We start from the raw sequence: 24,613 nt of genomic DNA, 5'->3' as shown, positions 1-24,613 counted from the left end.
GATATTTATGGGGAAACTGTATATTACAGCTCTGCTCGTTAGAGATGCTGTAGTTAAGGTTCCGTGAATGTTAATGATCTGTATTAGAGGAATAATGACAGACTCACAGCAGCAGCAGCAGTTAACAGATACCCCTGAATCACATTTTCTCACCATGTAACAGATCTCCAAGTAATCTTATCTATGTCTACCAAAGGAGCAAGCATGCATCAGGGAACCTGCCTCTTGGAGGGAGTACTATTGTTGCTTCAGCACAGGTAGCATTATGGACAAAGAGTTTCAGGGACAAGAAGGATAGAAGCTTCTTGTCTTCTGGTTGAAATCTCACACGTTCTGGTCTCAGAGGCAGTTTGGCCCAGCCAGAAGAGCAGTCACCAGCTTTGGGTAGGATGACCTTAAATTCTGGTTTGCCTAAGACAGCTGGTATTTATGCCTATTGTCGTGACATAATTGTTAATAGCAAACCTTTTTTCACTTTCAAGAGTGCCCCAGTTTGGGTGAAAAACTAGGTCACCTGGTTGTAGGGTCACAGAGAGGTGGATTAGATTCTTAGTTATGCCTCTTCTAGCTGTTCTAAGTTATTTAGCTTCTCTGATCTTCAATATCCTTTATGGTAGAGAAGAGACCTCATCCCAACAATAGTTAGGGAGAATAACGAAATAGCATATTAAGTGCCTAACACAGTCCATTGCTTGGTGAGGTTCTCAATATTTGGTAGTTACAATTTCTTGTTATCCCCGTCTGTTAAGGACTGGATGTTTGGGTCCCTCCCAAAATTCATATGTTAAAGCCCTAACCCCCAATGTGATAGTATTTGGAGATGGGCCCTTGAGGAGGTAATTAGGGCAAGATTAGGTTAAAAGGGTGGTACCCTCATAATACAATTAGTGGCCTTATAAGAAGGGGAAGAGATCTCTCTTCCTCTCTCTGTTCCCACCCCTCACTACCAGATCCACACTCTGAGGAAGGGCCACATGAGGACATAGTGAGAAGCTGTTGGTCTACAACCCCAGGAGAGAGCTCTCACCAGGAATGAAGTTAGCTGGCACCTTGATCTTGGACTTCACAGGCTCCATAACTTGAGAAAATAATTTTCTGTTGTTTAAACCACCTGGTCTGGGGTTTTTTTGTTATGGCAGCCCAAGTGGACTAAGACATGGCCCCATAGCTATGGTGCAGCCCCTGCAGGTTCAGCCCCATCCCAGGCTCTCAAGTTAAACTTGATCTTGTTGAAACTATCGCTTGAGCATGGAGAACTGCAGGCCCTGCAGCCCCATGCTCTATGTACCAGTCTTCTTTCCTCCAGTAGACTAAAACCATTTTCGTTGCTGGGGCAGGTCTTGCTCATCCTTATCTCTCTGAAAGCACTTGGTATAGCCCTTTGTCTACATAATAGTTCATAATAATAACTCTGGCTGACATTTATTGATTGAGCACTTACTATACGCCAGGTGCTGTTATAAATATCTTATGTGCATTACTTTACTCAATCCTTAAAAGAACTCTATGAGGTAGTTACCACAGTCATTATCCTCATTTTACAGATGAACACACTGAGGCACAAAGAAGTTTAAATAGCCCACCCAAGGTCCCACTGCTGGTAAGTAAGGAATAAAACTTTCAAGCCCAAATAGGCTGCAAAGCTCATACTCTTAACTGTAATACCTGTTCCCTATCAATTAACCAGAGCCTACTCTATATCAAAGACAATAGTAATTACATCTCTTCTTATTTAATATACATAATAACCCAGGGAAGTAGCTCTTTCCATCTTGTTAACAGGTCACTAAAAATCCAAAAGATAAAGCAACTTGCTTAGAATCATACAGCTGAGAAGTATAGGCTCCAACTAACTTCAAATTTCATGTTCTTTCTGTAGCTTTATAGCCTCCCGAAGAGTGGGCTCCCAATCTGTGTTCATGAATTATAGAATGATGAAGTCTTAGATGGGAAATAACCTGAAAAACGTCCTCATCTGGCTTCTTCATTTCTCCTACCCGTGTAATAACGAGTGGATTCTTCTGGACAGTGGTTTTCATACTACCCTCTCTGGATTTCTTCCCTTCTAGAGCTTTCTATCTTTCAGAGTTAGTAGGTAGGTGGGCTTCAAGGTGAATAGGTTTTGAGGCTCCAAGTCGGCTTCAACTATATCTCCTCTTTCATCTGTTTATATAGCAGGATATCAGGCATGTTTCATTTGAATAATTCTGGGAAAAGTTCGAAGGCTACTATTCCAGGGGACCAGTGGACTGCACTGTAGCAGAGAGATGGGGCGATCACTGTTATCCAGACATGCTTTCTTTAAAACACACAACTGAGCAAACAAGACAGCAGGCAACTGCATATGCGACCACTTATCCCTTTCGTGATTTGCATTTGCAGAAAACAAGTTTCAGATTTAACAGCGAGTCTTTTACAACTCTGCTTGACTCCATTAATGACAGCTCAGTTTTTCAACGTTGGAAGAAAAAGAGCCAGATATCATTCAGAGTGATAATGTGACAACCCAAATGTGAGTCCTGCACTGAGAACAGAAAGGAAGATGAAAGGGATTAATGCTGTCTTTGGCTAGAACCTGAAGACAGCAGGTGGAAAGGCTGATGTACAAACAGTCTTAGAAGTTAGAGACACAGAGGCCCATGCATGTAAATGACAGAGCCTACAGGGAGGAGATAGGGTGCTTGGTCCCTGTCTCCTGGTTACTTGACCTTGCAAAGCACGTCACCTCAGAGTTAGCTCCAGCTCTGTGTTTGTCTCACCCTAGTCATATACTCAAACTCATCTCGCTCTTTCACATGCGATGCCTGCCCCTAGGCTGCACCCACAGCAGCCCTCACATGCCTCCCCTTAACCTCTTTGCCCTCAGACCATTCTTGCCCTTCCTCTAGTTTGTGCTGTAACACAGGGGACTGATTGCCATAAACTGCATTGCCGGGCTCCTTTGCCAACACACTTCCACTTTGATTTGGTCAACAAGGAGGCAGTAGTTGGAATTTGGATAGTGGGTAGAAGGCAGAAGCAGTGAGTTCTCTCCCAGCTCTCTTCTGGCAGTATCTGTGGCAGTGGCTGAGTCTCCTGCATGGGTTTAGCTTCCACCAGGCAGCCCCTCTCTCTGTGCCCCGGGACCCCAGTGGGCAACTCCCTCTCTGGTCCCAGTGCCTATTGGCTCTGCTAATACTGTCTCCTCCGTCCTTTTATCCCTAAGGATAGTAGCCACTACTGATAATTACTAATCTGGGTTGCCCTGCTGTCCCTTGTTTGGTTTTTCCGCTCTTCTAACACTTTTGTAACTAGTTCCTCATATTAGATCCCCTCTATTAAACTACCTGGCATGGGCTCTGTTTTTCTGACTCTATTCTGAATGGATACACTTAGATAATTTAATTACATCTTAATGGTCTCACCTGCCAAGCCACCTGCCACAGGCCACCAGAGGTACACTGAGAAATGCAACACTGATGTTGTCATTCTATCACCTGAAAGCACCCGTGACTTCCTAACAGCTGCCAGCTTCTCAGCACCACATTTCAGACCCTGTGCTCACTGGGGGCTTCCCTTGGCATCCTCATCTCCTGCTCCCATGGAGGCATCCTGTGGTCCTGCCACCTCAGACTTAGTCATCAGCCACTGCGATATGACAGGCTTTTCTACATTTCCATGCTTTTAAACACTCAGTTCCTTCTTCCTGAATACTGTTCCACCCTTTCTCCAGAGACCAACTCCCACCATCTTTTAAGATTCTGTTCAAGCTGTATACCCTGCGTGAAAACCTCATTAAACTCCTTCAGGCAAAGTTTACTGCTCCCACACTATGCTCTCACAGCATCTTGTACACAGACTCTCACACCCTTGATTACATGAATCACAATTATTTTTATAGGTCTATCTTCTTGAGACCATGACAACTCTTAAGCAGCCTATCTTTATATCCCTAGTGAAGAGAATGCTGTCTGGTAGGGCACAGGTTTTTAGTAAATGCTTGCCCAATGGAGGAATAAATGAATAAATAGAAATTGTAAGGGAACTCAAATAAAATAAGGGTTTCTAGCAACTGGAGCTCTAGGGTTACAAAAGTAATGAAGGTCTGTCATTGTAGGTATGTGAGCTCAAGCCCAATAATCAGCAATGTTCATCCACACCTATCAAAAATATTCTTGAGGGATTCTTGCATTGGAGGAGAGGCAAAACCAAATAACCTCTTTGTAATGTTGCTATTAACTCCAAGACTCTAGAAATTCAGGATTCTATCTCAGGACAATGTTGTTAAGCATAGCTAAAAGAAAACTCATCTAAGAAACATCAAAAGGGGCAACCTTGTATTTCATTCGTGGGAATGTACGGATTCAGATTCCCTTCCCTCACTTCAGTACAACCTCCTCTTGTGTGACATCTATGTTAACTGCATTGCAATAATTATAATTTCTCTACAATGTGGTGCTTAATGAGGAAGTGAAACTGACAAACGTTCAGACAAGATTTAATCCAATTATCCAACATCTTGATCCAGATTTCAAACTAAAGGAAAAACCAACTGCGCAATTGTGAATGAAAATTTATTTGCCATAAAAGATGGGAGTTGTGGGCGGGGGGAGTAGGGAACAGTTGTCCAGAAAATTCTTGCAATTCTTCACATTAATGGACTGAAGCTTCTGACATGTGCAGCAGGGAAAATGAATTAAATCTAAGGCAAGGAAAGTCAACCAAATACTGATTGCAGGGTGGTTGCAGGATGGGATGCAGGGAGGCAGAATGAGAATCTTTCTAAGCTTCAGAGGTGAGTGGCTTTCATTAGATTTGCTCTCTGGGGTTCCCAAACATCTCTTCAACATCCAGGATGAAGAAAGCAGTGTGCCAGACAGAGGGAGGTTTCAGGGATGACTTAGACATGGGCATGTCTGCTTGGAACTCAGTCTAAAGAAGGAGAGAGATGTTCACAGCTAGCTGGGGAGTGCTGGGCCTCTTGAGGTGCTCATTATAAAAACTCTAGAAACAGTGAGTAATCACTCCATCACCCAGGCTGGAGTGCAGTGGCATGATCTCAGCTCACTGAAACCTCCACCTCCTGTGGTCCCACATCCTGTAGTCCCAGCTACTCGGGAGTCTGAGGCGATTCTCCTGCCTCAGACTCCCGAGTAGCTGGGACTACAGAAGTGTGCCACCACACCCGGCTAATTTTTTTATTTTTGTAGAGACAGGGTTTCGCCATGTTGGCCAGGCTGGTCTTGAACTCCTGACCTCAGGTGATCTGCCCACCTTGGTTTCCCAAAGTGTTGGGATTCTAGGCATGAGCCACCATGCCCGGCCTAAGAAAGTCTTTTGAAGGTCAAAAAAATTTCTGCTAGAATTGACTGACTGGTTATTACTGATAATTAGAAAGTCTTTTATGCCTCATACAACTATATAAAAGGCTTTGAAACTGGAAAATTACAAGGTGAAGGATAAAAGATCTTTTTCAGCCATAAGAATATTACATGGGGGAATGAAGAGAGGGGAAAAGAAAAGTGGTATTTCTCACGTGAAAATGACATAAGTTGCACTAAGGTTAAGGTCTGTCATTGAAACAGTTGTCTGTGAAGGTCTGTGAAGGTTAAGTTCCACCAGGTTCAGTGTTATAGGGTGTGATGGAGTCTGAAATAGGCGCTTGAGTGGCCCTGTGAATGCAATGCTCTACTCGCAGTCCCACTGTGGGACCTGAATCATGTTCAATGGCTAACAGGGTGCAAAAAGCACTAAATAATGAATGCAGTAATGGGACGCTTAGCAGACACCTTCCTCTCCACTCAGGAACGTGATTTTTTTTTTTTTTTTTTGAGACGGAGCCTTGATCTGTCACTTAGGCTGGAGTGCAGTGGCATAATCTCGGCTTACTGCAAGCTCCGCCTCCCGGGTTCATGCCATTCTCCTGCCTTAGCCTCCCAAGTAGCTGGGACTACAGGCGCCTGCCACCACGCCCGGCTAATTTTTTGTATTTTTAGTGGCGACTGGATTTCACCGTGTTAGCCAGGATAGTCTCAATCTCCTGACCTCATGATCCGCCCATCTTGGCCTCCCAAAGTGCTGGGATTACAGGCATGAGCCAGCATGCGCAGCCAGGAATGTGCGTTTTTAACAGTCACAAAAAAGTCAGGATATCTGCCTAAAGAACATGTCCAGCATTATCAGCTCGAAGAAACAAAGACTACGTGTATTTCCCAGCTCCTTGAGATGGAAATTGGTGGTAAATTAATCAGCTCTGAGCCCTGCTGAGTGGAGGAAGTATGGACTCAGCACCCTTAGTGATCGCCCAGAAGGTACTTCCATTTCTCCTTTGCTTGTTCAAATCTTGCTCATCCTTCAAGGCTTTGCTCAATTTATTCCCTCCTTTCTGAAACTTCCGTGTCTCTCCAGCCAGCTAGTGTTTCCTCTCAGCAAGCATTTATGCTCCTGGATTTCAGACACCCTGACATAAAAATGTACCTATGTGTTTACAGTCACAAGAGAAGTTAGCCCCCGTGCCAAGCTTCCAGCTGCCTTGACCAGAAAAGTAAATGAAGTGTATATTTCTAGGAGTGGGTAGGATTAATCCTTATATTGGCTCAGAATTCCTAGGAAAGGGTGCAGAAGAGAAGCACAGCATGACCTTGAGAACAAATCTGCTAGAAAGACAGAGACATCACAGGTCCAAATTAAAATACACAACGATAAGCATCCAAATCTGTTATTTGAGAAAGAAGTCCAAAAAAGGGATGATAACCACAGCTGAGTGTCCTGGATCAATAGGTCAAGAAGGGTGAAAACTAGGGCAAGAACGAGTGAATAAGGAGGAAAGTAAAGAGATGGAACCAGCTTTCCATCTATACGTGGGCCGTAGCTCAACTAAACAAAACTTTGCACTCATCAGTTGATTCACTGAGGTGAAGGAGATCAGTAAGAAACAGAAAATTCTAACTTCTGCCCTAAGACTCTACTCTGGAATGCTCTGTAACTTTCAATTTGCCATGTTATTGCTTTATCTCTGTTGATGGAAGAGTGATGATGAGCTGCTGACTGAGGCTCTAAGACAGAGGTTGAAGGATCCTGTTGGCTTTAAGTCCTACAAAAATTTATTCAGGCATACATTATTTTTTTTTCTGGGGAGAAGGTCCACCATCAATATCTCAGAGAGATTGGAAATCTCAAGGGTTACCTTAGAGGCAGTCTAGACAGAAGTGAATCCTGTTCTCTAGGATCTTACAGAAAAGTACGGGAAAGTAACTGAATAATAACCCACAGTGATTGAATTCTCATTGCACTGAGCTCATTCACATACTTTAGCTCATTTAGTCTTTACACATTTAGTCTTTACACAAAAACTCTAAGGTAGGCACTAACATTAACTCCATTTTACAGATGAGGACATGAAGACGTGGAGGGACTAACTTAAGTACTCAAATTCACAAAGCTAGAAAATGGTAAAGCTGGGAGTCAAATCCAAGTTGTTCTGATGCCAAAGCCCATATTTTGAACCATTAGAAAATACTGCTTCATGATAACCACAATAAAATGTGGTTAGAAGCCAGGTGGAGTGGCTCATGCCTATAATCCCAGTGCTTTGGGAGACCAAGGTGGGAGGATGGCTTCAAGCCAGGAATTCAAGACCAGAGTGGGCAACATAGCAAGTCCTCATCTTTAAAAAAAAAAAAAAAAAAATTTGCCGGGCATGGTGGCACATGCCTGTAGTCCTAGCTACTGGGTAAGCTGAGGCAGGAGGATCACTTGAGCACAGGAGTTCAAGGATACAGTGAGCTATGACTGCAACACTGCACATCAGCCTGGGTGACAGAGTAACAGCCTGTCTCAAAAAAAAAAAAAAAGAAAAAAAAAGAAAAAGATAAAAAGAAAAGAAAAAAAATTTCAAATTGGTGGTTAGAAGTTCAGCAAAGTGAGCTGGGCATGGTGGCTCACACCTGTAATCCCAGCAATTTTGGAGGCTGAGGCAGGTGAATCACCTGAGGTCAGGAGTCCGAGACCAGCCTGGCCAACAAGGTGAAACCCCACCTCTACTAAAAATACTAAAATTAGCCAGGCCTAGTGGTGCACGCCTGCAATCCCAGTTACTTGGGAAGCTGAGGTGGGAAAATCGCTTGAATCTGGGAAGTGGAGGCTGTAGTGAATCAAGATCATGCCACTGCACTCTAGTCTGGGCAACAGAGCGAGACTCTGTCTCAAAGGAAAAAAAAAAAAGTTCAGCAGAAATATATTCAAAAAAGCAATTTCCCTTGGGACTCAAGGAAAGCTGAAGACCGAAAATAACATTTTAACTGGATTTTGAATGTTGAACCAAGAAAAAGTTCAGCAAGAGTACTGGAGCAGAAGAAAAGGATGAACAGAGGCTCATGGTGAGAAAAAGGAGGGGCTCCTGAGGGTCTGAGGTCACTAAGGCTGTTCTGAGTGAAAAGATTCAAGGGATGAGGGTCATGAAATTTGGAGGCCAGGTTACTAAATGGGCTGTCCGCTGGAATGATGCATCTCCCAGATAACGGCCAAAAGTAGAGAAGGCAACAAAAAACAAAACAATGTGGTCAGAGAAGAAAGTGTATTTTATATTTTAACAGTTGATTATCATAATTCAGTAGTGATTTCATATACAGACTGTGGATAGTGCATAGGACTCCTCTTTTTGCCTGTCTCTCTTATATATTATATTGCCATATAAAATTTTAATTTTTACAAAGAAAGTCTGTAGTTAAATGTAGTTTGAGAAGTGGACTATGTAACTGCCACCTCTAACTGCATATTATCTAAGACAAGGCAAGGGATGTAACTGATATGCTCTTAAAATCCAAAAATTTTCATGGTTTTTAGACAAGTATCTGGCCGATTCACTGGGTCCAAATCCTTTCTCCAGCCTTCTGTGACATGCAAATAGTTACAGGGGTTTTGGAGTAGAAGGACTGTACTGATTCTTTTTTTTTTTTTTTTGAGATGGAATCTTGCTCTGTTGCCCAGGCTGGAGTGCAGTGGGCTATCCAGGCTCACTGCAAGCTCTGTCTCCCGGTTTCATGCCATTCTTCTGCCTCAGCCTCCCGAGTAGCTGGGACTACAGGTGCCCGCCACCACGCCCGGGTAATTTTTTTGTAGTTTTTAGTAGAGACGGGATTTCACCATGTTAGCCAGGATGCTCTCGATCTCCTGACCTCGTGATCCGCCCGCCTTGGCCTCCCAAAGTGCTGGGATTATAGGTGTGAGCCACCATGCCCGGCCTACTGATTCTTAATTCTATCAGATTGTGTCCCTAATAGTTTATAAGTTACAGGCCCCTCTTCAGAAAACTTCAAGAGTTTTAATGACTTTAAACACTTTCCATAGGGCCCTAGAAGGAAAAAATCCAACCCTAGGTAGGATGAAAAAACAAAAATCAAAAATAACCCTGCCAAGGAAGCAAGATATTGTGCCTTTGCCTGATGCTGAGTTCCTGATGTAGGAGGGGAGTGAATGCAGGTGCGTGAGTGTGTGGGTTTGTGTTCAGAAGGCCACCTGTCTGCTTGGTGATCCAAGCTATGAAAAAAACAAAAATGCATATTTATGGGGGCTGCAGGTGGAACAGGGCAAGAATGGTTAAACGCAAAGTGGAAGAAGGGCCAGGCAGGAGGGCTTCTTTGAGAATCAACACTGTCTTAGTTTGACACAGTGTCTTTGGCCCCAGAAGGAAAAAGAACTTAACGGACAATAGATGAGCTTTGAGTCTACAGGCATTCATTTCTTCATTCGTTCCTTACACAGGGATTCATTTGTTCCTTTATTTTTATTCATTCACTTACCACTTGAGCAGCTACTCTGTGCTGATGCTCACCGTAATCAGGACATGAATGATATGATTCCTGTCCTCAGTGGACTCGCAATGCAAGGAGGTATGGAGTAAAAGTGACAACTCCTGGTGAGTAGTTCAGTTCAACGAAACGTTTAGTAAGTGTCTAGTAATTGCCAGTGCACACTGAGTAATCACTGTTATTAATCTAAACTCTCAGAACTCAGTGAATTTGGTTTTCACATCACCATTATATAGCTGAGAAGACCAAAGACTGAATAGAGTAAAGGACCCACTCAAGGTCACATAGCCAGTAATGAAGCCAGGATTCAAATCCTGGTTATCTCTCATAGCTTAGGTTACTACCATAGTCCTCAATGGGAAGTATATTTCAGGCACCATGCTAGGTGCTGAGATTACAAAGCTGCATGAGATGTGATCTCTGCCAAGGTTTTCCAGGAACTCAAAGTCCAATGGTTCACATGAATATGTTAAGAGAAAATGACAATCCATTAGGATCATTGCAAAGACAAGTATTAGAGGTAGCCCAGAGAGATTGAATACTCTATTTGGGGTAAGGAAGGCTTCCCAGAGAGGGTGTGTAATCCCCTAGAATAGCTGCCAATCCCTGGCTCAGTGAGAAGTGTTTGCTAGAGCACTGCCTGAAATAGCAATGTGTGGATATGTTCTCATGCTACGTAATTCACATCTTCTGTTAAGGGTTTTGCATACATGTCTCCTTTAATCCTCCAAACAAAGCAAAGGTAATATTATTTTCTTTTTGTAGATAATAACATAGAGGATCAGAGATGCAAAAAGCAGCTCAGGGACTCTCAGGAAGTGGCTGTGGTAAGAACTACACCCAGATCTCACTCTGAAGACCAGGCTCTGCACAGACCTAAACCTGAGAAAAATGAAACCAGGTTGAACTTACTAAAAAATGAAACCAGGTGGAACAGGCCACTGGGCAGTTTCTCTTCTTATGGGAAACTTGTGGAAGTCTCATGACTTTCTGGAAGCTGCTTAACATACCCTAATTGAGTTATCTCTTGTATTTGTCTTTATGGCTAAGGGAAAGGTAGTGAAGGAGCAAACAGTGAGAGGCAAGGGTTTTCAGAGTACAGAGGTACTGTATGGAGTGTGTATTCATCAGAGAGGCAGGTCTACTATGGGAAGCCTGGAAGGCAGGAAGATCCCAGAGCAGGGAGGGGTGTGTGGTATTTGGTATTGCCTCTGGGAGGCTTAGGCAAGTGGGATCAACTTTCCAACACATATACTACTCTGACCTCTAATTACGTTCAATCATCTTTTTTGGTAAAAAAGAAAACTGAGTCTCTGAGGCAAGGAAATGTATCAAAAGTCTCACAGGTAGGAAGAGAAGGAGTGCAGATTCCAACTGCAGCCACCTGTCTCTATACAATAACCTGAGGTTTTTACTTCTTACCTCTCTTAGGCTTCCGAAAATGTTGAAAATAGCTCATGGAAAAGTCCTCACTACCATCAGTTGGTTCTAGGACTCTGAGAGAACGGCGGGTTGGGAGCTACTGCATGCCATTCAGGCAGCCCAGATATTTTGCAAGGAAAATTTCTAGTGCATTTCCTTAATGATTATTTTGGAGTCAGAAATACAGGGTCTTTCTTAATTCTACCAGGGATTTTCATAAATTCCTTCTACAGATAGAGTCATTCATATATTTATTATTTTATTTTATTTGAGACAGAGTTTTACTCTGTCGCCCAGGTGCAGTGGCGTGATCTCGGCTCACCGCAACCTCCGCCTCTTGGGTTCAAGCAATTTTCCTGCCTCAGCCTCCCAAGTAGCTGGGATTACAGGCACAAGTCACCATGCCCAGCTAATGTTTTATATTTTTAGTAGACACAGGGTTTCACCATGCTGGCCAGGCTGACCTCATGATCTGCCTGCCTCTGCCTCCCAAAGTGCTGGAATTATAGGCCTGAGCCACCACGCCTGCCCTTCATATATTTATTAAATGTTCCTAAAGCAGCTATATTGCACCTGGCTTTCATATACCAGGCCATGGGCTTGCATCTGGTAACACAAGGACCCCAGAACATTCAAGGAAGTAACAGGGAAGAAATACTATTGACAGAGGAATGAAGGCACAAAGGCAGGAGTGATCTGCTGTTGTTGTTCAGAGGGAAAGTCCAGAAAGTCCCCCTGAGAACACCAAGTTTGAAGTAAAGTTGGAATGCTGGGGAAGTAAAGTTGGAATGCTGGGGAAGTAAAAAGTTGGAATGCTGGGGGAAGGCTGCAGAGAGAGTGGGGGCGAGTGGGTAAAACAAACAAACACAAAAAGATTTCAGTAGGGCTGGACCAGAAGGAAGTAGACTAGACACACAGGTTGGAGAGGGGACCTGCAGGCAGCCTGCCTGTGTATTTCAGGCAAAGGAGCTTGGATTTTTTTTTTTTTCTGGAACTATTAAGCTTGAAGGTGGTGTGGCCATAATCATTAATAAATTCACAAAAACCAAGACAGCAACTGGAGCATGTTTCCTTACATATCTAAACCTGTTAGGGGCAAGTGTGGCAATTCAGGCACAAATTGAATTGCAGAGAATGGTATCATGGGGAATGGACCAAATTGAAACACGAAGAGCAGGCCAATGTCTCGGTGACAAGGGGGCCTGATGAGGTGCAAAGGCCTTAGGGAGAAAAACTACTTTTTCCCTGAGCAGCACAACACAGAATAGGGTCCCTAGACTTGGGTTTTTGAAAACGGGTCCGCATCTGGATATGCTTTTTCATGGAAACTAACACGTATAAGTTTCAGAAGCCATGTTTAGGTCAGAGATGGTGGTTTCAAGATCTTGGAAGAGTGGGTTAGAGAAATGGACATTGATCAGAAAGAAGTTTCACTAAAGGAAAAGGGAGAAGGGGGCGGGCAAGGATGAGAATGGACCAGAAAGACTCCCAACTTGGAAAATACAGAATCTCAGGTTTGGAAGGACCTCCAGAGCTCTCCTATCCATCTCCCTGTGCAATGTGTGAATTGCCCTGGTAATCTTTCTGACAAGGGGTCTGCAAGGCTTGCTTGCATAGCTCCGGGAATGGTGAGCTCACTCTCTGAATTGCCAGCTGATCTGCACCTGAGCAGCTCTGACTATGGGAGGGTCAGCCTCACTTTGAGCTGGAATTGACTTTCTTATAGTGCCACTCACTAGTCTCAGTTCCAGGATTTGGCTGACACAGAACAAGCTAATCCCTTTTCCATACAGTGGCCTTTGGAGTCCCATTTCGTATCTATGGATTCTTTTATCCAGGCCAAACATTTCTGTGTCCTTCAGCTGCTCCTCATGGAATGCAGTCTCACATCCCCTTGTTAATCGTATTGTTAAACATGCAGGTGTGTCTTTATCTCTCTCTTAGTGTGGGGTCCAGAACAGACAACAGTGTCTGTTCTTCCAGGTAGAACTATTCTTCCAGGTAGAACTATTTTAGCCTCAAAACAGTTCTGTCAGGGGCAGATCTGACATTGTTGAGGATCTACCTGACTTTAAAGCACCTTCTCTGTCCACTCATTATTGAGATGAATGAGGTCAACAGTGACTGAACACGCTAGTTCCTTGGCCGTGGCAAAGTCGTATGTGCCCCCCCTCAAGAGCCTTCACTGGCTCCCCAGAGCTGCCTGAATTATGTATAGAAGTTGCCTTCTGCCTGCCAGTTGGAGGTCCTAAATATGAGTTCTGGGCACTTCATTGGTTTGGAGCAGTACCACAGAACTGGGAATTTACGGTTCTGTCCCAGATTCCCAGGAGTCCCACCAACACATGGGGTCCAGATCCACTGGACCTTGTTGTCCTTAATGTGGTATGCCTCTTGGGTTCTCCACAAGCCCACTGCACATGACCTTTTCCAAAATTTTCACCCACTGGCTGAACTTTTGTATACCCCAAAGGCCCTGGCCAGCCCTTTTCTTACTGTCCCTTTGAAACTTCTCAACCACTTTCAAATTAGATGGGCAGCTCTCTTTCAACAACAAAAACACTATCCTCCACTTGAGCAGGTCACTGAGCTCCTCTGAGCTTCACTACTATCAACTCTGCCTCTTAGGTTATTCTGAGGATCGAATGAGAAAATGGGTATTAGATACACAACACTATTAGATACCATACAACTGTAATATGTTAGAAGAATTATTTCTTCTAAACCATGGCTGGAGACGTTTGCCCTAGAATACCTAGGACCTTGAGGCCCTTAAACAGAGCAGTTTGCATGATTCAACTCACACCCACTCGGGGGACCAGACCTTCATTTAGACTGGCACCCTTTCCTCAGCGCTACCATTTCTGCCTCATGTCTCCTTCCTCCGGCCCACTGAAGATTCCCCAGCATGCAGTCCTCAGCAGAAACATGGGGGGCCATGACACTCATTCCAGGAGAAGGGTCTCCTTCCACAGGCTGTAGACACAGCCTCAGTGTGAATCCAGGTTGCGGAAACCTGGCAGTAGAGAGGAGATGTACTTACACTTACAGGTTGACTTTTTGGCACATCATAAACACCTTCCTTCTTTTGGCTGGTGGGAACCTATGGAAGAATTAAATTCAGCACAGTCAAAACACTCTGGAACTCCAATTTCAAAGAACAAAGCAACCAGACTTCAACTGCAAGCTGGTTAAGGGTATCTGAGAATGGCCCCCAGGACAAGCCCACGGGAACCTGCTCTAACTGTGAAAGTATCAGGCCAGTCTCCCTCCCTTAGGAGCATCAGATGGGGAGAGGGAGTGGGCATCATTTAACAAAGGTTTATAGGTCGTCTCTGCTATCGGACTCCTCGCAGAATCAAAGACTAGAAACCTGCATAGACTTCAGAAGTCATGCGGTGAAAAAAAATCCTCATTTCCTTAGACAAAAATGAGGCCCAGGGAGGTGCTATACTGCTCCCGAAGTGATTAGAAACAGTTTGTAGCTGAGCTTAAACTGCTCAATGCTGAGTCTGAGATCCAGGCTATTTAAAATATAGCAAATATCAAGATCCTAGCACAAAGCACATCTTCTATTGGGATCATACACAAGCCATCTGATAATTATGGAAGGTTTTCATGGAAGAAAAAGGCCCACAAGTGGTATGGAAAGTGTGGGCCTAGTATGCAGAAGATCTTGAGGGCTTTTAACATTAATCTGCATCTTCCTCCCTTCTCTTACTCATCCATCTGGTCTCACTGTGTCATGAGCTAACTGTGACAGCCTGAACAGGTCACTGAGCTCCTCCAAGCTTCACTACTATCAGCTCTGCCTCTTACTCAGGTTATTCTGAGGACTGAGTGAGAAAATAGATATTAGATACACAACACTATTACATACCATAATACTGTAAATGTGTTAGAAGAATTACTTTAGTTACTGACACATCATATAAATATATACGAACACATCTTATGATACTAACAATAGTGGATATGTTGACTACTTTTCAAATGAGTCAACCAAGGGTTTTTCACTGAAAGATTCCAGATTGGAAGCACTCATTAGTTGTTCCTTTCCCAGCAACTGTCACAGCTTAGCTCACACTCCCATTGCAGGACCCAGCCAGCAGTGGTTTTATAATGGTCTGACAACATGCCTTTCTTTCCATCATATTGGGAGCTCCTTAAGAGCAGGCATAGTGCCTAACACCCAGTAGGCTCTCAGTAAATGTCTGCTGAGACATATGGTAAACGTATGATAGAGGAATGTGGGGAATAGTGAAGGAAAAGTATCTTTTAGGCTTAAGCTAGCTACCTACACCACTGTTCTATAAGAAGTAAGAATTTGAGTTTATTCTGTAGGTCCCTTTGATACTTTTCATCTCATTTTAACTTAAAATCCTTGCAATAACTCTAAGAAATTGGTATCACTATCTCTACTTTAAATAGGAGAAAGTGAGGCTCAGAGATGTTAGGGACTTTGCCCAAATCTTCAAAGCTGGTAAGTGGCCAGGTCCAAACCCAGCTCTTTCTGGCAGCCAAACAAGACATCTATTATTAATAATGTGAGCTAACATGGACTGGGTGCTTCCTATGTGCCAGGCGCTGTTCTAAACATTTGTGTCTTATATGTGTTCTCATGCAATCCTCAAGACAGGTCTGTCAGGTAAGAACTCAGTGGGTCCCATGTTGCAGAGGAGAAAAATATCTCTGGCAGTAGAGATATTTGCCCTAGAACACCTGTGACCCTGAAGCCCTTGAACAGAGTAGTTTGTGTGATTCAACTCACTCTGCGAGTGCAATCCGTGAATGGGGAAGCCAAAAGCTTGAGCCCAGGGAGTTTGCCATTTGACTGCTACATTATTCAGACAGCTGTTTCAAGTGGGCCTTTTCTTTGACATCACATCCTATGTTCCCAGAAGCTCATGTACACTCTTGCAGAAAACAGAACTGAGTGAGCATGGCTGTGTCGGTGGTACACTTCCAGAGCTGCTCTTGCAAGCTTCACTGTGTAAGTAGCCAGCGAAGAATGTCATTTCTTTGCTCCTGATAACTGAGCGCCATCTAAAAGAAATCCACTAAGAATGCCTACAGAGTCCTTGTTAATGAGGGCCAATAAATTACCAGCCCTCACTTTTGTTTTTACTAGCTCACCCTTTACTGAGCAAAATGAAGAACATTCTGTTGCCCGTAATTCACTGCTCACTACGGGCACTTAGCACAGTTGAACCGCAGCTGCCTCTCAATTATCCCTGCAAACGGAGAAGAAGCGGTGGAATGGATAGACCCAAACTGTGCATAATTGAAAATGTTTCCCTACTTGGCTCTCCCATGGGTGAGATATCAATCTGCCTGTTTGTCCTTTAAGATTTATCTCAGCTGGGATATCTTCTTGGCAGCCTTGCCTGATTCTCTAGGCCTTGTTTGGAGCCTTCCCCTGTACTCTTGTAACCTCTGATGCACTCTTTCATTAAAAAATAAAAGTTGCTAAGTATGTATTATGTGTCATGCATCATGCATTCCCTGGGACAATGATGGTGAGCATGATGGATACGGCCCCTGATTTAACAAAGCTCCTTGTCTTATTGCGGGAGATGGAAAAGTAATCAGACTACTGAAATAGAGTGTAAAGTGTGCTTTATCTCATCACGAGGGTTATTGCACCACATTGTAACTGTTCCAGGGTCTATAAGCTTGCTGAGGGCAGGCTGGGATATTTTATTACCCTTGTAACCACAGCTGTAAATATTGGTGAACAAAGAAATGCCTAATCGCCAAGGATTCAGTCCATGAGGGCTAAGACGCATGGTCCTCGCTGTCATCTGTGCTTAGTTGTTCCATTCTGTTTACACAAAAGGCTTCAGGAACACAATATTTTAGAGACATAAAAGTTTCAGACCAAAAGGAACCAGAAGACTGGTGGTTCCAAATCCTGGGTCTGCCACAGGCTGCGACTCAGAGAGTTGCTTTGCTCTCTGAACTTCAGTTGCCCCATCTGCCCATTGTGAGCATCTAAGGGGGCTGTCTATAAACTTCTGAGGGTGGGGGCCATGCCACGGTCACCATCCCATCCCCGTGCCGGATGCATGTGATTTTCCATGTGTCCAGTCATTTATTTGTTCTATAAATAATCGTTTTTTTTTTTATGAACAAGCGAATAGATGTTAAATTACTCTAAAAACAGCACATTACGTACTATACATACAGAAGACACTTTTACTTTTATTTTGGCAGCATGTTAATTAATAGTGTGGAGAGGCAGTTCCAGGCTTTGTTGGGTCAGATTTCCTGGTGACTCATCATCATTTAAAAATAATGATACTTGACACGGATTGGATGGTTAGCAGTGGTTTTTGAATGAATGAACTTGGAAAATGGTCATGTGGAAAGCTGATATCTTGCTTATATAGGAAGCCTGTTCAGGTATTGAAGAACACTAGATTTAGAATCGTAGGTTCTGACCTTGTATTCAGCACCTAAATTGAAGGAACTTGATTTTCTTTTTTTTTTTTTTTTTGAGATAGAGTCTCGCTCTGTTGCCCAGGCTGGAGTGCAGTGGCGCGATCTGGGCTCACTGCAAGCTCTGCCTCCCGGGTTCACGCCATTCTCCTGCCTCAGCCTCCCGAGTAGCTGGGACTACAGGCGCCCACCACCTCGCCAGGCCCAGCTAGTTTTTTGTATTAGTAGAAACGGGGTTTCACCGTGTTAGCCAGGATGGTCTCGATCTCCTGACCTCGTGATCCGCCCGTCTTGATTTTCTTATGTTCAAAATGATAGCCATTGTAGCTGTTTTTCCTATGTCACCATTACTGGAAGGATTAAAATTAAGTGACGTGCAAAAATGTTTTGTATTGGGAGGCTGATAACTTTAATATAGCCAATAACTTTTTCTGAGGCATGCAAAGCAAAAGGCAGTTATTATTATTAATATAATTGGGAAAACAAGACTACTCAAAAAATCTCCAAAAAAGAGGTTACATTTACTCAAAAGCCTCTATGTCCCTTTTGTTGGAGTTACAAATAGGAAAGTGAAGCAAGCTTGAGGATTTCTGCAAGGCTCTCCGACAACATGTGGTGAGCAAGTTATATTCTGTTTCACTTAAAACATGATCATAAGACATCTTCAACAGCATCTGAAACTGAAAACACGCAAAGAAGGAGGAGAAACTCACGTTTACACAGAAGCTACTATGAACCAACTGCTCTCCTCCTCGTTTTACGTTTTCACATCACTGCTAGGAGCAGAGAATATATTATCCCCATTTCATAGCCCAGAAAATTGAGATACAAAAATTATGTTCTCCACTCAAGTTCACAAAAGAGTTAAAGGTCTCCAGGACTGTCTGCCTCACTCCAGAAAACAAGGAGGTGAATAAAAGCTGAGACCACTGGCTGGGCCAAGTTGAAGTATTAACAAACACTGCAGTTCAGGAGAAATAGCTATGGAACACTCACAAGCCCTTGGAAAAAAAAAAAAAAATGAGGCTCCTAATAGCAGCCCCTTAAAAGCCCAGCCTTATCTTCAGGCCCAAGAGCTTATCTCTTATTAAGTAAATTGAGCCCCAGCAGACTGGCAAAGGAGGAGAAGAGAATGACCAGAGGTTTTTCCAATAGAAGGAGATAAAATATTCATTCCCTTAAATGGTAGCTTCCTGTTAATGATGGACAGATGGGAAGATCTGGAGGTCAGAGCTGTTAAAACAAGTGTGATTTTTAGATAGTGACTTGAAAGGGACTTAGAATCTAATTGTGAAACTCAGAATCAGGGGATTCTGAGCTGAGAGCAGCCTCAGGATTTATTTCTTTATTTACAGAGGTCAGAGGGACCTGCAATGGGGGCTCTACCTCTTGCTAGCTCTGGGACCCTAGGCAAGATACCTTATCTCTGTGAGCCTCACTTTCCTTATCTGTAAGGTGGGAATAATGATTCAAGCCACATGGGGTTGTTGTGAGAAATAAGATATTGCACTTAAACCCCATTCACAGAGCTGGCCCACCATCAGCACATGTGCACATGCAAATTTTCCCACCTCCACCATTTCTGAGTCTTATTATCCTATAAAACAAGCCAACATGCTTCTCTTAAAAAAAAAAATCAAAATCCTAAGGTAAAGCAGTAATTGCAAAAAACTGAAAAGGGTCTTGCCTGAGAGAGCCCTGTATTTTACTTGCTCATTTTACAGATGAGTAAACTGAAGCCCAGAGGAAAAAAAAATTACTTGACAATTAAATTAATGGCTGAGTTGGTACGTGTACTAAAATATCGAACCCACACAGCCAGACTCCACTTTCTGTGACCCATGATGACACCTCTTCTTTCCATTCTACACATGAGCTTGTGAGTTAGGGAAAAACTGTTTGTCTGTTTTATAAAGGGAACAACTAACCCTGAGAAGTGCCCACTACCACTCAGCCAAAGGTAGCTGGCAAGAGAGCCTGGACTACAACCCAGCTCTCCACCAGCTAAAGCAGGTCTTTACAATACACTAGGATGTCTCCCTCCCCACTGGGCCCTGACTGCAGTCCCTCAGGGCTCAACGGGAGCCCTGCCAACTATAGTTAAGTCTGGATTCAGAAACCTCTAATACTGCAAAGCTTCCTTTTATTTAAAAGGGGCCCTCTCTTCCCAGGATGATTGGTTAATGGATTTTTCCTCCTCATATTCAGATACTGTAAGGTTGTATATACTTTAAAATCTGACACTCAGGACAAATGCAACTTTTCTTATTAAAGATACTTGGTAAGCCACGACTTTCAACAAAACCTCAAAGCACAACCTCACATTTGAATGGAATCCAGATAGATCCAGTGGAGAGAAATATTCAGATTATTACTCAACAAGGCTGACAACTTTAAACCAAGTTTTTGGTAGAACTGACATTATATTTTTGTCATTTAGAATTCTATGCATTTGATAGAAATTGAAAATGTTTTACTTTTATTATATAAGCAATACAAACCCAAGGCAGAATAGAGCACACAACTAACAAAATTAAAATCACTTATTAAATACATTAAAATTTTTTCTTCTCCTATAATGTTTCTATTTCAAATTGGGACTACAATACTAATGAGTGAAAAGCTGCAGGTCATCATATCTATTTGATGTGCTGCTACGCTGCAATTACACAGACACTTTGGTGGAAGACCATGGCAGAAGGAGCCAGAGCTTCGCCTTCACACCCATGCCTGGGTTTGAATCTTGGCTCTAAATAGTTGTACAACCCCGAGAAAGCTACTCGGCTTCTCTGTGTCTCACCCTATAAAAACAGAACTAAAATATCTAGTTTATAATATCTTTGTGAGAACTAAATGAGTTTAAAAAGTTTAGTTTTCTTTGCACAATTAAAAACAAGGGTAAAGCCTTTAGCTGTACTTTCATTCAGTTAATATTCTCAATGTTGTTTTCACATAGCATTTGAAATTAAATTTGTGCTTTATTTTCAGCAGTGGAGTTGGCTTCTTAAGAAATTTGTTGAGCAAAATTTTTTGAGAAATAAAGGATCCTAACTGTATAATGGACACCAGCTCTCCAGTGTATTACCTTGGTAAAATGGAACATTTTATTTTTGCTTCTACTTAAAATAGTTAAGATATATTCAAAAGTAAAACACTGTACCTAACTGGCTATTAAACATCAACAACAAGGCATGAAAACTACTGGGAAATTATGGGGAACGAAAAGCCAATTCTCTCAAAGATATTTTAACAAGCCAGGAATGACCAACAGAACCCTTGGTTCTTTAGACTATCAGTGTATTTATGCATTTACTAGTAGTGGTGCAATGGTAAGAGAGGTGCAAGCAATTTTATACCTGATAAATGTTTTCTTCCGTTTCGGGATCACGGATTGGCTCGTGTCCAGCCTCAAACACAATGTACTATTACAGGAGCAGCCAGAAAGGAAAGGTCAGAGGTGAAAAAGAAGAAAGGAAAAACAAGCATTTGGAAATTAAGATACACATCACAGTGAGCATTTAAGAAGCAGGCACAAGAGAAAACACCTTAAAGACACAACTGAATTATTGAAACAAAATGTACCTTGTACATTCCTGCCTTTCCTAAGGAAAACTGCACAGGTCTGCTGGTCAGTATTTCAGCAGTGATTGCACTGAGCCTCTGCAGATCTTTCTGGAGATATAACCTCTTCATTCAATGGCAATTTGTCTCAGTAATATCTGAATACGTTGGTAGTGATGAGTATGAATGCTATCTCATTGGAATGCCTGGGATCCCACACTTTGTAAAGTATGGGTTACAGTTGAGGGGCGTCCCTTTTCCCCTAAGGCTCAAAATCCTAAACAAACTCTGAAGAGCTCGGAAGCCCCAAACTCCTTTATCCCATAAATATCACCTTATTTTACATTCTCACTTTAAAATACGTCAAATCGATGTTTCCACGTGCATGTTTTAGACTCTACAGGACTGAGACATTTCAAAAAGGCTATTATTCTTCATTCTGTGCAAGCCAGTGAGCCAGAGGGTGAAGTTCATATTATATAAAAATCCTCGGCCCTCAGTATTCTCAAGCAAGAGCATGTCACTACATGCATCTGTGGCTTTTGTTTGCCATATACGCTAGATAACTTTTTCCACTTCAAGTTATCTATATTATGTTACTTTCATTGTAGCAGTACCAGCTTTTTGTGTGAAAATAAGCATTTATATAAAACACGTATGTGACACACACACACACACACAAAGAACACCTATGCATCCCAGTTAGAACTGTAAGTTCAAGATTTTCCTTTGTGTTCAAAAAGTCATTTTTTTTTTTTTGGCTTCTCTTTCTCCTTGAGAATAAGCACAGGGGAGGGAGAGGCTGTCTTTTCCCTTTTTTTCTGCATCTCTGTTTGAACAGACCATATACTTGACCCCAAGAGAGATCACTTCTCTACCCACCACTGAGCTGCAGATCTTGAAGAGAGTCCAGAGAAAGCTAGGGGCAGAAGTGTCTTTAAGGTCACTCTTTCCTTCCTCCCAACAGCTCTTAGGGCATGAGCCAGGTAATCGGAGAGTCAGCTTGTCCCATCGGGGGTCAGAGAGCCCTCCTCATAGCCTTTCTAAAGCTTAGAAACCATCCTTTGGGTCTGTGCTGAAATGTTACCAAAATGTCAGCCCCCACCTCTGGTTCTTAACTCAGAGAAGCCACCTCATTATTCATATTCTCTCTAATGAACTCAGAATATTCAAGAGACTCTTGAAAACATTCAGCTCTGGGATCAAACTTTTACAGACTGTGAAGGGGGCCGAGGCAGAGGCAAGAAGGGAGAAGCAGATCTCCAAATCCCAAGATACCGATGCCGGCCAAACTTCTGTTAGTTTTTATGGAAATTTGCTCCTGGAGGGGCTGGCAGCCCTCACCCTCAGAAATAATCTTGGTCTCTCTCCAGGTTTTGCAGTCAGTGGATTCTTCAGGTTTCTGACAAAATGGCTCTGGCACAGGTCTAGTCACTCTTGAATCTAAAACCCCAACTAGTTTCAGAAATTACCTGGTACACAGGATCTTCAACATCCTCTTCCAATATTGTCTATTGCAGAATAAGGAGAGGGAAGGTGAAAAGCAGAGGACGTAAAGAAAGAGATGTGAGACTGCATTCAGAAATTACAGGAGAGTAAAGAAACCAGCTCTGGGCAGAAGAGGCTGGTGGGTCATCAAGGCAGAAAAAACGGAAAAGTCAAAACCCTGAGAGCCACCCCCACCTCCACCCCACTGTTAACGATAGCAAAAGCAATTGTGTTTCTTGGGTCCTCCACCCCTGATATCTTTCTCTGGATTCGAGATTTCACTTCATCTAACATGTCTAGAGTTTAAGAGAATAAGGGATACTTTCTAATGGCTTGCTTTGAGTCCTATAATTTACACAGGAATCTTTCAACTTCGTTTATTTCTACTTGGCAGCAGGAAGAGAAGGCCCGACTGTCAGTTTTTACATGTGTTTATTTGAAGCCCCAATCTGCAGCGCAAGGATAAATTCACAGGTATACCTGGTACACAGCTTGTTCACACTGCTTATCCTTTTGTGCCTTTTTTTCTAATTCTTCTCTTTGCTTCAATTCATAAATGAGTTGAAAGAGATCTCTCAAGTCCAGAATAACAGGTTCAGCCTGGAGTAAAAGGTGGTAAGGCACATCATAAGGGAATGGTACTGAGATGCAGCAACCAATTTTTGTTTTTGCAGCGACAACCCGCAGCCCTTCCTTTTTCTATTAATCTGAAAGCATTCCATTCTTAATTAATTCTACCTTGTTTATACTGGTTTAGCAAATTGCATCTAGGCTAAAGTTCATTTCTTCAACTAATTATATTTGCAAATTCATAATAATCATAAGCATAAAAGGCATTGCTTTTATTTATTAGTGATTTAGAATACAATAAAATTAGAGTAGGCCTTATGCAAAACAGCTATTTGTTTTCTCTTATTTTCTTTTTAAATGGGGCTATGAACACAAGGCAACTTATTTGTACACGGTGCCTCCATCCAGTTTAATCAGAAAGGAAAATAATTAGTCATTAGGAAATACCCATTAGTGTAAAAAAAAAAAAAAAGAAAAAGAATAAACTGGATGGGTATGAGCATGTTTCCTTGCTTCAAGGCTGTTTATCTTTTCTAGATGGGAATGTGAGCAGCAACTTCAGTGGAAATGCATTACTTGGTCATATCTCAGAGTGCTCCCTCAAAGACCAACGGAGTCACAGGACTGTCCTCCCAGAGTTCCAAGGAAACGCTCCCTTCTTGGATAGGGATACTCACCGCCTGGGCTGTTTTTATGGCCACAAATCTGTGATTCCCTTCCTTCCCACAAACATATCCAAAGGCCCGGTGATCTGTAATGTCCTTTGCAATGTAGGATATTTCATGAACAGCATGATGATGCTGAAGGGCCTATCAGAGAAAAAAATGAAGAACATATTTCAGGGGACTTTCCCTTCGAGCTGTTGATCAATAAGAAATGTGTTTCAGCTATGTGTGAACAGGCCCGAAGGGCTTTGGAAAAGCTGTTTAGTCCAGATGGAAAGAAAAAGAGCTACGCCTGCCCTTGAGAAATGGAGGCTTCCCTCTACGGTCTTAATGCTGTGACCAGAGAGAAACACAGGACTGTTCATATGCTGAATAAGCATCTGCAATGGTGGCTTTATTCAGCTTGCTAGAGCCAGACAGTTTAGTTCAATGGGTAGGCTTCTATTTGATCTTTGTTTCATGACACACCCCAGTCCAACTTTTGGATTGATATTTAATTTACTTAAATTCTCAGGGACTCTGTGTGCTGTGGTGGAGGATGTACACTGTACAACTCCAGGGAGTATTGTTAACACTCAGAACTATAGATGGGCATGGTGACAACACTTTTCCAGCAGATGGTGATAGAGTGTGTTGAGGAATAAATGCCTTTCTCTGTTTTGTCCAAAGTCACCACTG

General features: G+C 42.7%; 1 protein-coding gene across 3 annotated transcripts in view; it reads right to left on the bottom strand.

The window, feature by feature from the left end:
• Positions 1-24,613, bottom strand: part of DAB1 (Dab, reelin signal transducer, homolog 1 (Drosophila)) — a 1,258,753-nt gene that overhangs the window by 52,749 nt on the left and 1,181,391 nt on the right. For 2 of the 3 annotated variants that reach the window (XM_011941364.1, XM_011941374.1), the window contains 3 exons: positions 23,948-24,079; positions 23,181-23,300; positions 14,254-14,313 (listed from right to left, as the gene is read on the bottom strand). In XM_011941364.1, coding sequence (XP_011796754.1) covers positions 14,254-14,313; positions 23,181-23,300; positions 23,948-24,079 — 312 coding nt within the window. Of the gene's footprint in view, positions 1-14,253; positions 14,314-21,007; positions 21,074-22,684; positions 22,724-23,180; positions 23,301-23,947; positions 24,080-24,613 lie in introns of all 3 variants that reach the window. The other variant, XM_011941355.1, reaches the window with a different exon arrangement.

The sequence above is a fragment of the Colobus angolensis genome, unplaced genomic scaffold, assembly GCF_000951035.1.
Source record: "Colobus angolensis palliatus isolate OR3802 unplaced genomic scaffold, Cang.pa_1.0 Scaffold102, whole genome shotgun sequence".
Classification (NCBI taxonomy): Eukaryota; Metazoa; Chordata; class Mammalia; order Primates; family Cercopithecidae; genus Colobus; species Colobus angolensis.
Note: the sequence above shows the minus strand (reverse complement) of the source record. Positions and strands in the feature narration are given on the sequence as shown.